Source organism: Nyctibius grandis, chromosome 9 (genome assembly GCF_013368605.1).
Source record: "Nyctibius grandis isolate bNycGra1 chromosome 9, bNycGra1.pri, whole genome shotgun sequence".
NCBI classification, from domain to species: domain Eukaryota; kingdom Metazoa; phylum Chordata; class Aves; order Nyctibiiformes; family Nyctibiidae; genus Nyctibius; species Nyctibius grandis.
Window position 1 is genome coordinate 20,989,196 of NC_090666.1, and position 17,340 is coordinate 21,006,535.

At 64.4% G+C, this 17,340-nt stretch overlaps 1 protein-coding gene across 1 annotated transcript; it reads left to right on the forward strand.

The window, feature by feature from the left end:
- The first annotated feature begins 4,859 nt into the window (after window positions 1-4,859).
- On the forward strand, window positions 4,860-15,401 carry IHH (Indian hedgehog signaling molecule). Its single transcript, XM_068408067.1, has 3 exons — window positions 4,860-5,162; window positions 11,317-11,578; window positions 14,740-15,401. Exons 1-3 carry the CDS (start codon window positions 4,860-4,862, stop codon window positions 15,399-15,401), a joined length of 1,227 nt encoding a protein of 408 aa, XP_068264168.1.
- Window positions 15,402-17,340: the final 1,939 nt, after the last annotated feature.

The window sequence follows — 17,340 nt, forward strand, 5'->3', positions numbered from 1 at the left end:
CACAAAGCACCACCTCTGCCCCTCTACACCCTACCCATCCATCCATCCATCCATCCTTTAATCCCTGCTCTCCTCTTCCAACCCTTATCTCCCCATGCTTCCTTTGGGGTTGGGACCCCACTCCTGTGCTCAAGCTGGATCCTATTTTAGGCAGGGAGCCAGGCAGCACTGCTGCAGGCAGGCTGCAGCCCGCCATGCCACCTTCCTGGGGCAGGGACCCGTGCCCCCAGCTGCCCCGCTCCCCAGGGCTGGGCTGGCCATAGTCCCGCTGCGTGCTCTCCTGGGCGGCAAGGGGGAAACAAAAACATCCGGAGCAGCCCCTGTGTCTGTGGAAGGAGAATGAAAGGGCCTTTGCTGGGCCATGGCCGGCCAGTCCCATGGTGAGAGCAATCGATTGCTTTTTATATTTCCTCTCCAAGGGAGCAGCGTGCAGGGCAGGGTGGGTGGTGAGTAGGGGAAGCCATGGGATGGGGAGCTTGTGCCGACAGCCGCAGCTACGTATCCTGCCTTCCCCCATCTGCCAGCTTCTTACCCTGGCAGCTCTGGGTCTGCCTGCCGGGCACTTGCCCCCAGGGAGGGTCCTACCACCAGCTGGGTAGGAACAAGGCAGCAATTTAGCAGCTTTATGTTTCATGTGTCTTCTGTCACCAGGTTGTCCCCTGGTGCAACCTCTGCTCCACCCATGTGGGCTCCATCCCCTGGCCTGGGAGCTGCTCTGTTCCAAGCCAGGTCCCCCAGCTCCCTGCTGGGTTTGGGGTTTATGCTGCTCCCCCATGCAAGCCAGGACCTGCAGGAGGAGGGTTTATCACCCCAGCAAGGGCATTTGGCGCATCTGTCTCCTTTGGGGCTGAGGGGACATCACATGGGGGGTGACACAATCCCATCCTGGCTGTGCCAGTGGCTGGTGGACTCTATAGGGGAGTGGGCGGTGCAAACCAGCACCTGCACCCCAGGGTCATCCCGGCTGCCAGCTGCACCCGGGCTGTGTCTCTGCTCCTCCCCGGGGTGCTCAGCTCAGGGGAGCCTGTCCCAGCCCCAGGGATGCTGCAGGGGAGTTGCTCAAGAGTAAGTCCCCCTGGGGAGCCCTCTGTCTCTGTGCCCAAGAGGCAGGTGAGCACCCTGGCAGCCATGGGCTGGGGGTAAAGACCTGCTGCAGGGACAGATCCTGCCCCACTCACCCTGCTCCCAAGGCAAGGGAAAGTAGGACTGCAGGAGCATGGATGGGGGAAGATAAAAGCAGGAGAGTGAAGACATCAGTGGGAAAAAAGAGCTCTGCCAATGCCCCCCAGGCCACCGCAGGGACCCCAGCCCTCAAGACTCCATCGCGGGGCCACCAGTGCCTCCCTGGCCCAGGTTGCTGCCGGCTCCAGGGAGTGTCACCACTCATTGTCCCATCTTGTCCCGCTGGGGTCTCCTTCCCTGTCCCTACCCCCTCCTCCCTGGAGCCGGCTGGATTTGAGCTCCCGACACACATTAAAGGCCACAAGTTCGGCCTCGGCCTCCATAAATTTGATTCCATAAATATTAGTTTTCGCAGGATTTAATGAAGCCGTTATGCCGGGCACGGCCCAGCACCCCGACCCGTGCCCTTAATAAGGGCTCTGTGGCCTCGATTAAAGGGACCTTTCAATCGCTGTCAAGTATTTTTAGAAAAGGAAAAGAGGAAAAAAAAAGAGAGAGAGAGAGAGGAGAAGACGACGACCAAGGCAGCGAAAAGGGAGAGGAAAAACCCAAACCCATCCAGTGCAAAAATAGAGAAATAGCACCACCTAGACTGCACGGCCCGGCTCCGCCGCCTGCTTGCCCTGCCCGGCTCCGGGCAGCCCTGCGGGGCCCTGGGCCAGCCCCGTGCCCCCCGCCCCGGGCAGCCCTGGGAACCCATCGAGGTGTCTGTGGAATGCTGCCCTCCCGCCCGGGGCAGGGCTAGGGGGATGCGGTGCGGGGGAAAGACGAGGTACAGAGGAAGGAGGGACTTGGGCACAGCCGGGACACGGGCAGGAGCGGTGCGTGGTGGCCAGCGGTGCATTGGAGTGGCTGAGTGCTGTGGGAGATGCTGTGTGATACCGGGATGGATGCTGCATCTCCCCCACCTCCACTGGAAGGTAATTCCTCCCTGTGCACTACTGCTGCCGCAGCAAACGCCCCTTCCCACCAGCTCTCTGAGCAGAAATCCCCCCCCTGCGCCCCAGCAGAAATCCCCCCTCACCCCCTGGCTAGACAGACCCTGTCGCAGCTTTCAGCCGCCTCCCTGCACATCCAGCCCTGGCTGCCCTGTTGTCCCTGGGGCTCCCGTCCCACTTGGCCCAATGTCCCAGTGGGCTTTGTCTGGCAGGGATACGGGCTGGCATTGGGAATGCCGATGCTGTGGGCAGCGGTGAAGCCACAGTCTGCCTGAGCTCCCCTGGAAGGGATTGCAGAGAGCTGGAGCAGCATTCCCAGCTGCAGAGCCACCCCTGCCACCAGCACAGGGCAGTGGGGCAGGACCAGGGGTGCTTGGAGCTGGGGCAGTTCCTAGGGGACTGCTCCTCACCAGCACAGAGCTGTTAATGAGCAGGAGTGATTCTCCTGTGTCCCGTGTCCCGAGCAGGAGCCAGGCCAGCCCAGCACGTCCCTGCTGCATGGGGAGGTGATGGACTCTGCACCCAGTGACAGAACGCTGTCACTGCTCGCTGTGGCCAGAGCCCACGCAGGATGCTGGGGCCCCTGCAATGGGTAGGAGCTGCAGTCATGGACAAACCCAGCGCCCTGTCTGCAGCCCTACACCTCCGTGGGACGTGAGTGCTGTACCAGTGAGAGCTGGGCAAGGCTGCTATCAGCCCAGAGCTGCTGGGAGGGGGACAGACGTGTGTGACGTGCACACTGCATGCTGGCAGGCTGCAGAGGTTATTTGGAGGTCTGGGTTTGGTCATCGGCAGCCATAGGATACTTGTGCCAGGGGATGTCCTGCACCCCCCAGACCCAGTGCCACCCCAGATGATCCTGTTCCCCACTCCCCCGTGGCAGCAATGAGCAAGGTGGGGAGCTGGGCTCATTCTTTCAGTGGGAGTACGAACCAGCCTGGAGGACTCTGTGGACCTAGCCCAGCCTCCAATTTTCCTGTGCCCGTGATGTGCAGAGAACTGTGCCCCTCCTGCATCCCTGGGAAGCAGGAGCAGGGATGGGGAGTGGTGCTGTGATGCGTCCCCTCTGCTCTCTGTGCTGATGATGCCCTTAAGGATGCTCCACTAGAAGGGTCACCTGAAGAGACATGGAAGCAGGGTGGCCTTGGGCTGCTGGCCAGACCCTCTTGCTCCATCATGTGCAGGAGCAGAGGGACATCCCCACCATCCCACACAGTGGCAGGACTTCACAGAGGCTCTGGGCACTGGTTTGGGGTACCCAAGACCACCAGGTCTTCATACTGGGTTCGGGTACCCAAAACCAGTATGAAGACCTGATGGAGTGTGGCTACTAAGTACGAAAACCTGATGGTGACACCTCTGGCTGTCTGCACTTTGCCTGCAGCTCCTGCAAAGGAAATGGTCCCTGAGGCCACTGGATAGCAGCATCCCAAGCCCATGGGTGCTGCTGGCTCCTCAGCCTGTGTCCCTCTTGCCCAGGTTGCTTGGTCCCACTGAGGCCAGCACAGTGGCCGGACTGCCAGCCGGGCTGTTCCAGCCTGGCCTCTCTGTGTACCCCTAGGAGTGACACATGCCCTGTGCCTACCAAAGAGCTGGCGAGAAGACATCCCTGAGAGAGTTGTGTGTGCAGGGGCATCCCAAGGCTCTGCCTCACCTGGGAAGGTCCTAGGGAGCCAGAAGGGGTGCAAGCAGAGCCATGCCAGACCCCTCCCCGGCACACAGCTGGGGGAGAACCAGGGGGGCCCTGCAAGCCCTCTCTCCTGAAATCAGGGTGTTGTATTTACTTTCCCCTTTTGGCAGCTAGAAGGGGAAGCCCATCCCAGCCCCTCATTGTTGTCTCAGCGAGTTAATCAGATGCCATAATCCTGTTGTGGAAATATCGGGCCTCCCTGGAAACAATGGGGAGCGAGAATATTGTGGTTAAATTTCAACCAGCTGCCTCCCTGCTCTGTTTGATCCCCGCCCGCAGGCCCGGGCCCCTGGCGAGCAGGCGGTGCGGCGGGGGCTGGAGCCCCGGGGGTGCCACCCCGTGCCCACGCCACGGCGGGGGACCCCCCGCGGGACGCCCCGGGATGGGAGGGTGCGGCGTGCGGGGCGCGCCTCGGGGCGTCGGCGGGGCTGTCCCGGGGGGCAGGTGGCGGCGGGCACCCCCGGCGGGGTGGGCTGCGGGCTCGGCCGGGGGGAGGAGGCTGCGGGCGGCCCGGGACAGGTTCCGCGGGGAGGAGGCGAGGGAGGGAGGGCCCTGGGAGGCTGGGACACGGGCAGGGTGCGGTCCTGGCGGTTCCCGGTCCCGGATCTCTTCAATTTCCCCTCTCACTCCTGCCCGGGGAGCGGAGGCAGCGGCGGCTCCGGCTCCGGCTCCAGCCCCGCCGCGCTGACCGCCGGAGCGCAAACCGCGGGGGGCTCCGGCAGCACCGAGCCCCGCGCCCCGCAAGCAGCCGCTCGCCTGCCAAAACAAACGGCCCTTCGCTATTTATTGCCGCCGCCGGGCCACGGCAGCTCAGAGCGGGCCGACACCGGCCCGCCGCACCAGGCAGCCGGAGCGCACCCGCGCCGGGCAGCCGCCGCGCCCCGCCGCCACCGCCACCGCCGCCGCCGCCACCGGCACCGGCACCTGCCCGCCGGCTGCGCGCCGCATGGGGAGCCCCGGGGCGGGCGGTGGGAGCGGCGGCCGAGCCTAGCGGGGCCCCCCCCGGAGCCGCCGGTCCCCCGGGCCGCCCCGGGGCCGCCGAGCGCGCCATGAAGCCGGCGCGGCTGCTGCTGCTGCTGAGCGGGTGCGCGCTGCTGCTGGCGCCGGCTGTGCGCGGCTGCGGGCCGGGCAGGGTGGTGGGCAGCCGCCGCCGCCCGCCCCGCAAGCTCATCCCGCTCGCCTACAAGCAGTTCAGCCCCAACGTCCCCGAGAAGACGCTGGGGGCCAGCGGCCGCTACGAGGGCAAGATCGCGCGTAACTCGGAGCGCTTCAAGGAGCTCACGCCCAACTACAACCCCGACATCATCTTCAAGGACGAGGAGAACACCGGCGCCGACCGGCTCATGACCCAGGTACGGCCCCGCCGCCGCCCGCTTCTCCCCCTGCCTCGGGCACCTGCGGGCACCGGGGCCGCCCGCCAGCGCCCTGCGCCCCGCTCTCCTGGGGCAGCGCGGGCAGCAGCGGGGGCACCCGGCGCTGTGGCTTCCCCGTCCTGCCCCGGGCATCCCGGTGCCCGGCCCGGGCTGCCGGCTGCGCAGCGCGGGCATCTCCCCTCGCCGTGCGCTGCAAAGCTCTGCCCCTTCGGCTGGGCTGGGCGTCTCGGACCCGGAGCGGGCAGCAGCCTGTCCCGCTGCGCCTTCGGATTGCAGCACCCTGCGCCCGGAGCCGGCAGCACGCTGCCCAGCAAGCCAGCAGCACCCTGTCCCCCGAGATGGCAGCACCCTGCCCTGCTGCCCCTCGGAGCCTGTGGCACACATGCCTGCTGCACCCCGAGGTGTGCCCTTGTGCCTCCCGAGCTGGCAGCACCCTGCTCTGCTGTACCCCAGCCCATGTTCCCCTGTCCCTTGAGCTGGCAGCACCCTGCTCTGCTGTACCCCAATCCGTGTTCCCCTGTCCCTTGAGCTGGCAACAGCCTGCCCTGCTGTACCCCAACCGCTGTCCCCCTGTCCCTTGAGCTGGCAGCAGCCTGCCCTGGTGCCCCCTGAGCCATGCCACACTGCCCCCGATCCAGCAGCGTCCTGCCAAACCAGCCCCGAGCTGGCAGTGTGGTGCCGTGACATTCCCTGATCAGGCAGCACCCTGCCCCGCTGCACCCATCCTGCCCTTGCCCCTCCGCTCTGCCTGCCGGCTGGCAGAGCAGACAGCCTGCCCGTTGGAGCCGAGAGGCACAGCCCGGTGTGCTGGCAGGGAGGAGAGGGGCTAGCTGGGCTCTGGGAGCACCCTTGCTGTCCTTGTCCCCACTCTGCTGCTGAAACCCCTATGCCATGCCATAGTGCCCCATTCCTGCGTGTCTCTGGGTGGATGGTGAAGGGTGCCCGATGAGGGCTGCCCTCGGCTTGCTGCTCTTGGGGACGAGGACAACCTGTTGTTGCAAATGTCCTGCTGCAGACAGCTTACAAGGGCCCTGGGCCAGCGGGAAGGAGGAGTGGGGGGGGACAGAGGACAGCAGTGGAGAGGGGGGTGATGCTGGACGAAGGTTACTCTGTGTTTTAATATTGCCAGGAGAATGCCTGAGGGTTTCAGGAATGCAGATAAGGAGCCGCATGGCCTTGCTAAGAAACCTGGCCACCAGCCTCAGCACTGGGTTACAGCCCGAGCGAGCTCCCGGGAGAGGCGGGGGGGAGCCGGGGCTGCCCTGCTGCCCACTGCACCCCCCGGTCTGGGGCTGGCGGGTGGGTGAGCATGGATGGCCATGGTGGCATGTGCTGAGCGGGGCTCTGGCCATGGTCTCTGGACGAGGTGTTGGTAACAATGGGAGGAGAAGTGGCTTGGGCGCTGGCTTGGCAGCTCTGCAACCCTGTGTGCCCCAGGGGCAGGTCTCTGAGGGCAGGGGCCACAGTCCAGGGCGGTTCTCAGGCTGGGGACTGCAGCAGAGGAACTGAGACCCCCTGTGAGGCAGCACTGAGCTCGGAGAGTTGCACAAGTCATGGTTGCTGGTCACTGGAGCCCTGGGGCTGGGCTGGAGCCTGCATCCCCCAGGGAACAGCCTCGGGGATGCTTGAGGAAGCGGTGAGCTCTGCTAGCCCGTGCATTGGGGAAGCGGGTGACATCATATTGCTTGAGTTGGAGGCAAGAGAGTGCTTCTGGCTGAGTTTGCTCTTGACAGTGCTCCCACTGCCCGCCCTCACACCATCAGTCCCCCTGGCACCCCTGGGAGAGGGAGGGCTCTGTGTCCCACCTGCCAGCCCCACGCATCCCGCTGTCCTGCTGCCTTGTTGGCAGGGTACCTGGAAGCTCCCTGGTCGTCTTGGGGTGCCCAAATGAGGGCTCTTACCCCAGCAGGGTCCCTGGCCACCACGCATCCATGCACAGATGGGTACCATGGTGCCTTGGGCAGCTCTGCAGGGAATGGTCCCCATTGCTGTGGAGGTGGAATGACTTCTGGTAGCTCGCTGCCGTCCCACAGCCCTCTGGGCTTGTCCTGTGGCCCCTGGCTGTGGGAGATGTCTCCAGACGTGGGAGGTCTGGCTCTGGCACCATACGCTGTGTTGCTATGAGTTGGGAAAGGCCATTGATCCAACTCCTTGTCCCTTCCCCCAGTGCACTGGCTTTTACTGCTGTTGACTCACTTCAAACCTGTTTTCTTTCCCCAAGTCCAAGGGTCTGGGTGTCCCAGGCAGCCGGAAGATGCCGCCTGCTTGGGGGGGTGGGTAGTGCTGCTCTCTGCCCGCCTTTCCTTTATCGTTTCATCTTCCTCAAGAATTCCAATGTGTTTGCTCTTGCTGGTCCCACTCGGAGGTGCTGAGATAAGGCTGGAGGCAGAGCCTGCCTCACCTCTCCCCAGCAGCCTGGGCCAGGAATGTCCTGGGCCCCCTGCCTCCATGGAGTCCCAACCCCAAGCCTCTCCCTACCCCAGCCATCACCCCTTTCAGCCACTGTTGGCCCAACTGGCATGGAGACCGTCCTTACAGTGGTGAGGAATTGCTCACGGAGACCTTGCGATTGGACTCTTGGCTTCCTTTGGGAGAAACCTCACCTGTAAAGGAGATGCTCATGGGACCCCTCTTCTCCTGGCCAGGCTCTGGACATGGGGGTAGCTGTGGTCAAGCACGCTCCGTCCACAACTCCTCTGCTGAGACTGTGGTCACACCTGAGGGTCCGGCGTACCTCTCCTAAGATGGCCCTGGGGTCCCTGGTGGCTGTGCCCCATCTTGGAGCTGTGCCCTTCCTTCCACACCTGCTGCCTTCCCTAAAGGGTTTTGGCTTCCCCCATACGACATGGTCTTGTTTCCAGTCTGCGCACGAGAAGGGATTGTCAGTGTTGGTCAGCAGGGAGAACACCTCTGCTCAGCCCAGCCCAACATCCCCAGGGTCTCCACAGTGATGTGCATGGGACAGTACAAAGCCATACAGGACAGCACAGAGCCACACAGCTCAGCATGGTGGCACGGGGCCCCATCCTGCATGTGGCGTGGAGGTGCCCAGTCACCTATGCCACTACAGGGACAAGTTGTGCCCACCCCCAACACACTGTCACCACCCACCTTCCCCCCAAACCCTGCTATATGCCTGTTGCCTGGGTTTCAGCCTCCCAGCTGGGCATCAGAACTGCGCTGGGGCTGATGAGCCATGGCCAGGGCTCAGAGCCAAAATGCTGAGCTTGGACATACCACTCCAGCCTGAGCCCTGCAGGGCTCATGGGCCATGGTGGCATTTCCATGTCTTTGCTGTCACCTTGTGAGACCTTGTGTTCACCCCCAGGTAGGAGGGGGACCATGCCACGCAGGCAGGCCTGATCACCCGTGTCCCCGAGGATGCTGTAGCCCCTCTGGGCTGTGCGTGGGGAGGAGGTGGGCTCTCCCTGCAACCCCTGCAAGCACAGAGCCTGCAGACAACCCATGCCCACAGCTTTCTTGGTCCCTGCCTACCTGTCTGTGCAGACAGCAGAGCCCCTGGGCGGGCTCTACCTACCTGCTCTCTGCCCGTCTGTGCCTGCTCCCTGCTGCCCGTGCCTCCTCCCTGCCCATTGCTGTCTGCTCCTTGCCCGTCCCTGGCCATCCCTGACTGTTGTTGTCTTCTCCCTGCCTCCTGTCCCCACTCCCTGCCCATTCCCATCCGCTTGCCCTTACCTATCACTACATGCTCCCTGCTTATCCTTGCTCATGCCTACCTGCTCCCTGCTCATAGTTGCCTCTTCCCTGCCCATCCGTGCCTGCTTCCCGCCCGTTAGTGCCTGGTCCCTCCCCGACCCTCCCTGCCTGTCCCTGCCTGCACCCTGTCCATGGGTGCTTGCTCCCTCTCCATGGGTACCTGCTCCCTGCCCATCGCTCCCCACTCCCTGCCTGTCGGTACCCGCTCCCCGCCGGTCCCTGCCCGGTCCCTGCCGGTCCCTGCCCTTGCTCTGACACCTGCTGGCCACCGAAGGCACAGGCAGAGCTACCCATCTCGGCAGCCCGGGGACAGGGTGCTCTGGGTCCCTGCCAGCCGCTGTGTGCCCAGCCCGGCAGGCAGCTGGGCGCTGCCCCGGGCAGGGAGGGGATGGTGGGACCCTTGGGCTGCGGCTGCGCTGGGAGAGGCACATGCAGGGAACAAGGCACCCCGCTAGGAAAGGGTGACCCGGCCCCAGGGGTTGGTGGCAGGCAGTGTCCCTGTCTGGGGGACAGGGGTTGGAGGTGCTTGTGTGCAGGCAGGGTGCCCCCGGAGGACAGAAGGGCTGGCAGTGAGGGCAGGAGGGGTGCCCAGAGTGGGGTGTTGGCGTGGGAGTGGCAAGGGGATACCTGGAGTGATGGCTGGGGGATGCAGGGGGACGTTGGGGACTCCCTGCCTGCCTCCAGCCCTGAACCCCCTCACTGCCCTTCTCTGTAGGGTCCCCACAGGGCCAGGGACCTTGGGAGCTACTTGTGCCATGTGCCAAGTGGCACCACGGTGGTGTTGGACTGGAACAAAAGTCGTTCCCCTCCCTCCTCCTCCTCCTCCCCTCACCTGGCAACTGTTTGTCCAGCACCTTCCTGGCTTATCTCCCCACACCCAAGGAGCCGTGGGACGAGGGCAGAGGTGCTCCCCCGCCCCATGCGGGGCAAAGGCCTGCCTGGCACTGCCCTTCCCAGGGCCCAGACCCTGCCAAGCGCGAGTGGGTTTCCCCGAAAGCAGCAGCACCCACCTCCCTGGGACAGGGGCAGGTGTTGGGGGACAGGGTGAGGGCCCACGTTTTTTGGGGGGCAGCTCCCTGTGGAAGCAGTGCTGGGACACTTCTGAGCCCGGGGTGTAGCCAGCATCAGGTTTTCTAGCCCTGGCTCATGCTTGCTGTGACTGTGTCTCACGATCTGTGACATCCTGTGGTGAGGAGTTCCAGCACTGAGCTGGGTATCACATGAAAATGTCCCCTGCAGTGTCTGATTTTTCAGCTGCTGCCTGGTCGTTTCATTTCATGCTTCCCAGAACTGGCTTCACGTGTGACCATGAATGCTCTGTCCTTCGCCCTGATTTTATAGCGCTCTCCAGGACCCCCCAGCATCTCCTTTCCAGACTGCACTGTCCTAGTCCATTCACCTCGTTTTGTGTAGAAGCTGCCATATTGTTTTTCCTGCACCCTTTCTAGCCCTCCTCTGTGTCTTTTGCAGCACGGGAAGGGATCAGAGCTGCGGGCTCTACTTTTGCAAGCCAAGCACGCAGGGGCTTGGTCCCTCCCTGCGATGCAGCGGTGGCTGGGGGAAGCGGGCAGCGCAGGGTGAGGCTGGAAGGGCTGCGGTGCAGGCATTCGGGACTGGCATCCCTCTGCTTGCTGAGGAGGACCATGGTGGGGCAGGGCAGTTATCTTGCTTGTTTGACCTCTGTGGCCACCAGGTCTGGAGCTTTGGGGATCTGCTGCTGTTCCTCAGCCCTGGCTTTTCAGCCCTTGTGACAGGGAGAGGTGGAGGAGGCTTCACCCCACATCCCTTCTGCTCCAGCACAACAGAGCTCTTGGGTGTGTTCGGCATTTCCCATGAGAGCAGAAGCTGGATGAAGCTGTGAGGCTGCCCAGTGCTGTGTCCTTGCGCCTCAGGACTTGAGGAGTGATACCAAGCAGAGAGCTGTGCTGAGGACTGGGCAGGTTGTTTCATTTGTGCCCACAGGCAGTGCTGGAGACCCTGGGAGATCCAGCATCAGGGTCTCAGCTCCTGCATCCTCCTCTTGTCAGTTGGAAGCCCCTGGGGCAGTTGTAGTGCAGGGGAGGTGTCCTGGGAGCAGAGAGGGTATTTCACCCTGACCAAGGCTCTGCTGCCCAACAGGCTCTTCAATGAGCTGGGAAGTGGGGGAGGGATAAAGGGGGAGATGGGTGCCCTATTGAGGTGCACACCCTTGGGACATGCTGTGTCAGACAAGGGAGTATTGGGCACTGCAGGGAGTCTGAAGGGCATGGGATGGACAAGGCACCTCATGTTCTCACATCTTCCTCTGCTGGACCGACTCCCAAAGGGTCTGGGGACCCAGAGAGGCTTCGTAGAAGCATGATGGGATACAACCTGCCAACCAGGCAGATAACTCCCCCTCCAAAAAGCTTTTACTGACTGCCCCTCTGCCCTGCAGCGCTGCAAGGACCGCTTGAACTCTCTGGCCATCTCCGTCATGAATCAGTGGCCAGGGGTGAAGCTGCGGGTGACAGAGGGCTGGGATGAGGATGGGCACCACTCGGAGGAGTCGCTGCATTACGAGGGCCGAGCCGTGGACATCACGACCTCAGACCGTGACCGCAACAAGTATGGCATGCTGGCTCGCCTGGCCGTGGAGGCTGGCTTCGACTGGGTCTACTACGAGTCCAAGGCGCACATCCACTGCTCCGTCAAGTCAGGTAAGGCCGGGGGGAGCAGTGAGCAGGGCGGGGGGCCAGCCCCACTGTTGCGGCAGGCCTGGGGAGCCTGGCTGGCTGGGTGGGTTGCTCCCGGGGGGGTGCTGGCTCTCACAGCCTGATTTCCCTATCTGGGGCACACAGTCGGGTGGGGAGTGAGTCACACACTTGTGGCCAGCAGCGCCACGGGGCAAATTCCCCATCTAGCTCCCACGGACCTGCGTCCTGACCCACCCTCTCTACACCCCTCCTTTTCCCACCCCACATCCCCTTCTCCCCCAGCCTGTCCCCCCAGTCTGCCCATCGCATCCGTCTCCCCTGCCTCTACCCTTGCAGTCCCTTAGTGCCCAGCTGCCCACGCTCAGCACCATCCAGTCCTGCCCTCCTCCACCAGCTGCTCTTCAGCTCCTGCTGTCGCACCAGCATCCCTCCAGCCCTGACTGGCCCAGGGACAGGGACACCCAGGCAGGGAGGGGCCAGGGTGCCCTGGGATCAGCTCTCTGCTGTGCAGCATCTTCTGTGGAGGGGAGCAGAGCTGGGGCGTGCCGGGGGCAGAGGCGGCTGGACTGGGGTGAGGGGTGCTGTCGTCGTGTTTGCTTCCCCCCGTGCGGGGCTGCCAGGGGCAGACGGCTGCTCTCAGGCCCTGCCCGTGGCCGGGACGGGATTGCGTGGGGTGCAAGGTCCCCCCCGAGCCGGGGGAGAAGCCGCCCTGCCCGGGCTGCTGCAGCCCCGCGCCCCGCGCAGCTCCCGGCGGCGCGGCCGCGCTGTCTGCGTGCGGCAGAGGGCAGCAGCGGCCCACGCACGGCACCGGCCGCGCTCGCCCCGCGGCCACCAGCCAGGAGAGGGCCGTGCCGCCAGCCGGCTGCCTGCGTGCCCGCGGCGCGACAGGCTGGGAAGGGCTCTGCCCGTGCGCGGGCTCGCGTGGGCGCAGAGGCGGCCTGGGCGGCCGCAGGCACCGTGCGGGCACACGGCTGCCGTGCCGGAGAGCCGTGCCTTGCACACGCGCGGGGAGGGGGCTGGGGCCGCGCACACCTGCCCACAGACGTGCCCGCACCCCCGTGTGCCACGCACCGTGCTGCCGTGTGCCGGGGCTGGTGCGCCGGTGCTGCCCCGCGTGTCTCATCCCCGGGCTCGCCTCCCACCGTGCTCTGCCTGTCCTACTGCCCTTAGCCCGCGGCCAGCGGCCTGACACCCCCAGACGCCAGCCTGCTCCCCCGCGCTGACCCGCTCCCCCGTGCCGATGCCAGGACGGGCGCGACGCCGGCCGGCAATGAAGGTGGGGCGACCGCGCCGCAGAGAGGGAGCAACGCGCCCCCCAAGAAGAGGGACAAAGCGTGGGCGAAGGACCAGGGCTCCCGTGCCCCAGGGCACGCTGTGGGGCTGGCCAGAGGAGTGGGGCCAGGCTCTGAAGCAAGGACCATGACCCCAGACCCTTGGGGCTGGCCAGAGGAGTGGGGCTGTGCCCCTGGAGAAGGACGGAAGCTCTTGAATCCTGGAATGCTCCCCTGGACCAACTGAAAAGGGATGCCATGACCCAGGCAGCAAAATCAGTCCCTGAGGCCCTGGAGGGCTTCTGGAGGCTGGCCACAGCCCCCTCGCTCCGGAGCGGCTCCGGATCCCCCATATTTATCCCCAAGGACATGGGAAGCCCAAGGGTGCATGGTGGAGGCTGTGGGGTGCATATCCTGACCCCCCCAGAGCTGTGTACAGAGGGCAGCCGGGCTGCCCCTGTCCCTTAGTAAATGGCTTTTATTTTTGTATGAATGGCCACATGGCCTGTTGTATGTACTGTCTCCTCGGGTCTCCCTCGCACCTGTGCACCCCTCCATGCCCAGCGCCTGTGCCCCCCACTTCTGCTAGGTGCCTCTTTCACCCTCCTGCCAGCCCCTCCCCACGGCTCTGCCACCTGCCTGGGGACATGCAGGATTTGGGACCTGGCCTCCGGGGCAGGCACAGGGTGGACACTGCACCTCGTCTAAGCAATAAAAGGATTCTGTCCCAGAGATGGATGCCTCTCTTCATGGGCCTGGGGGCTGGGACTTGTCTCTGCCCAAAGCTGGGGAGGGATGGGGGGCAGTGCCATCTGGGTGGGGACACTCAGGGATTAGATGAGGGACCTGGGAGAGGGCCCTGATGGGGGCTGGGAGCTCGAAGCTGGGACCATGCAGGGCCAGGAGCAGGACCCTAGATGAGATGCCCCTGGCAGATGGTGGGAGGGCGTCATACAGACACTAAGATGGGGGTCGCTGGGGCTTGGGGGACCAAGGCTGCTGTGGGAGCTGAGCACCATTCCTTGGAAAGACAGGGTTCCCCTGCTAAGTGCCAGGATGGGCCCCTGGTGACACTTGGTGACTTGCTGCATCCTTTTGTCTGGGGAGGGGTAGGACTGCTGTGCCACCATCCCAGGGAACAAGTCCCAGAGAGTTTGGGTGCTTTACCCTGTGACCACCGCTAGCAAAGCCCTGCCCAGGAGGCTGGTAGCTTTTGCCTGATGATGGCCACGGGCTGTGACATCTCCCTGCAGCTCTGAGAGGCGGTCAGCTAACATCAACAGTGCAGGGGCAAGCAGGCGGGAGAACGGAGTAGGGCTGCAGCAGAGGGTGGAGGGGTGCTGCTGTGCTGGGGGAGGGTGCTGCACCCTGCGCCGTTCCTTGCAGCATCCTTCTCAGTGGTACCCAGGCCCAGCACTGCAGGGGATGGGGATGCTGTGGGCATGCAGAGTGCAGACAGACACTCTGCTCCTCAGCCTGCCACTGGTTCAGGGCTCTGCCTCCCCTCTTTCGAGCTTCAGGTGCCCCCTGCCTTGCACATTTGGGGCTGCGGCTGTGCCCCACTCCCCCTGCCAGGCAGGTCTCGGGACCTGGCTCTGCAGAGCGGTCCCAGCACCCTGGCACCACAGTGGGGAGCAGGTGCTGCCATGGGTGGCTCGAGCCCCTAAGTGCCACCCCCAGTGACACAGTGGCTGGGATAGCAGGTGCCCAGGGAGGCTGGATTGGTGACTGGGGGTGTGCAGGGGACATGTGCATGTTGGTGATGCCAGGGCAGGATTATTCCTGGGTGGGCAAAGCCTGGCAGCCTGGAAGGGTCTCCGTGTGTGGAGGAAGGGTGATGCTGGGGGTCTGGCAGATGGGTAACCCTCCTGTCATCTCTCTCTCCCCTCGCAGAGCACTCGGCCGCTGCGAAGACAGGGGGCTGCTTCCCCAGGCAGGCGCTGGCGACGCTGGAGGACGGTGCCCGGACGCCGCTGTGGGCTCTGCGCCCAGGCCAGCGGGTGCTGGCAATGGATGGGGCAGGCAGGCCCACCTACAGCGACTTCTTGGCTTTCCTGGACAAGGAGCCCAATGTCCTCACCTCTTTCCACATCATCGAGACACGGGAACCACCCCGGCGCCTGGCCCTGACACCCACCCACCTGCTCTTCGTGGCCGAGAACGCCTCGGCGCCCGCCACCCGCTTCCGCCCCACCTTCGCCAGCCACGTGCAGCCCGGACATTTCGTGCTGGTGGCAGCGGCGGGGGGCGGCTTGCAGCCCGCCGAGGTGGTGGGGGTGTGGGACCGGAGGGATGTGGGAGCCTATGCCCCACTGACACGCCACGGGACGCTGGTGGTGGATGGTGTGGTGGCCTCGTGCTTCGCCTTGGTGAAGGAGCAACATCTGGCACAGCTGGCCTTCTGGCCGCTCCGGCTCTATCACAGCCTGGTGGGGTTGCCAGGGGTGCAGGGGGACGGAGTGCACTGGTACTCGGGGCTGCTCTACCACCTGGGCAGGCTGCTCCTGCCCCCCGACAGCTTTCACCCTCTGGGGGTACCTGGGGTGGAGAGCTGAGGGTGCACCCTGGCCATGGCCAGTGCTGCTGGCGGAGGTGGTGGCTGCAGGGTGGCTCACCAGGGACCAGCACCCCCTCCCAAAGCTGGGTGCCCATGGGGAGCTGCCCCCCAGCCCTGCCTGCTCAGGGCACAGCCACCTCCTGGTTGGGGGGCACTGGGACTCCCCGGAGTGCCTCCTCCATGCCCACCATCCCCTCTTCACACCCCATTCCTGGGGGCAGGGGAGAAGGCACGAAGGGTCCCTCTCAGACATGGGGGTGCCCCTGGCTGGATCCACATGCTGCTATTTGTGTGTGTGTGTGTGATGTGCGTGTGCGTGTGCAGAATTAGCTAACGATGGAGGTCTGAGAGACAAGGGGGAGCGGGAAGAGGAGAGAGCCCCTGGCTGCAGGCTGCTCCTGCGGGGCTCCCAGCCTGCCTGCGCCCTGTGGGGAGGCTGTGGGAACGGGACCCCATGGCCCTTTGCTGGGTGTGAGGGTGGGCGATGCCATTCCCACCCCTGGGACATGGCGGCTGGGAGGAGGGTGACCCAGGTACTGGGACTGTGCTTTGCCTTTAGCCCGGACTGCGGGTGCAGGGGGGGGCACCCAAAAACAGCCCCTGTATGCCTGGGGTGCCCAAGCACGGGCAGGGCTGGAGGGGCTGGCACAGCTCTAGCATGAGACCCTTGACTTGGTGACACAAGTGCTGCTGGAGCGAGAGGCTGGGGAGCAGGACCCTGAGCTCTGCCCAAAGCCAGCACCAAGGCCACCTGGCCAGGCATGCCCGTGGGGATGCTGTGACAGCATGGGGGGCTCTGGCTGGCAAGAGGGGGCTGCGGAGGCAGGCGTGCAAGCCAGGAGGGTGCGAATGCCCGCCAGGCATGGGCACGCACTGGTGAGAGCAGGGGTGGGGAGAGCTGGGGCTGCAGCCCCGGCCTGCTGGAGCCAGGGGAAGGAAAGCAGCTGGGGAGAAAGTGCTCCCTCCCTTGGCTTCCCAGCATCCCACCCTGAGCTGGCTCAGCCCTAAGCGGTGCCTTTCCCATACCAAAGCTAAAAACACTCCCCAAGCTCCAGACCCTGCCTGGCCTGACCTCCCCGACCCCCCAGCACCCCAAACCCTCAGGGTAACTCATTGCTGCTCACCCACTCTCGGGACCCGGGGGGAGTCCCATCAGAGCTGCAGCCACGGTCCCCCCCCCAAAATCCTAGCCTCGACCTCCCCTGGCTCCACGTTAGCGGCGGTGAGAGGGCTGGAGGGGGCTGTGACCCGTGTCCCCCCTGCAGCATCACGCGTCTTTATTTATTTGTCTGCTCTTTGTATGTACCATGGATGGGAGGCAGCGTGGGTGCGCGCAGGGTGAGGCGGAGCGGGCGGGGAGGAAAGCTGTTCTGTTGGGGGGGTGATTTTTTTTTTTAAAACAAAAAGCAGAAATTATTTAAAGATTATTTTAAAGCACAGTTTTAATGGTGATTGTTGTCCAGGGCGAAGTGAGAGAGCGCGAGCGCAGCCGGTGGCAGGTGTATTTTTGTCTCTTCACTGGATGTACCTTTCCTGGTCGGGGACACGGCCCAATAAATCCATCGTCTCCCAGGCGGGCACTCCGAGCTCTGGTGTGGGGAGGGCAGCCAGGGACTGGGGACACTTACTGCTCATCATAAACAGGGCAGGCAGGGCTAGAGGGCATCTTGCGCTTCTCTAGGAGCAAGATTTGGCCACCCCAGTGCCCCCCACCAGTAAGGGCGAGCTCTCCCTCCCCACTCTCTCATATCCAGGGGAGGTGGGCCTGGAGGCTGCGGGATTGACCCAGCCTGTGTGGGACCAAGCTGTCATTGGGGTCACCTGGAAACTAGGGCAAGCGAGGCAGGATGTAGGAAGGACAGCCACCATGGGACTGCCGGGGACACCTCTCCATCCCAGTCTGGGCCCATCGCCGCAGCACCCAGCTGTGCTGGGAC

What these genes read in the sequence shown, in the direction of transcription:
- IHH (XM_068408067.1), top strand. Translation starts at nt 4,860, where the DNA reads ATGAAGCCGGCGCGGCTGCTGCTGCTGCTGAGCGGGTGCGCGCTGCTG. An exon ending in CCGACCGGCTCATGACCCAG is followed by an intron (nt 5,163 to 11,316) that starts GTACGGCCCCGC and finishes TCTGCCCTGCAG; the next exon opens with CGCTGCAAGGACCGCTTGAA. An exon ending in CCACTGCTCCGTCAAGTCAG is followed by an intron (nt 11,579 to 14,739) that starts GTAAGGCCGGGG and finishes CTCCCCTCGCAG; the next exon opens with AGCACTCGGCCGCTGCGAAG.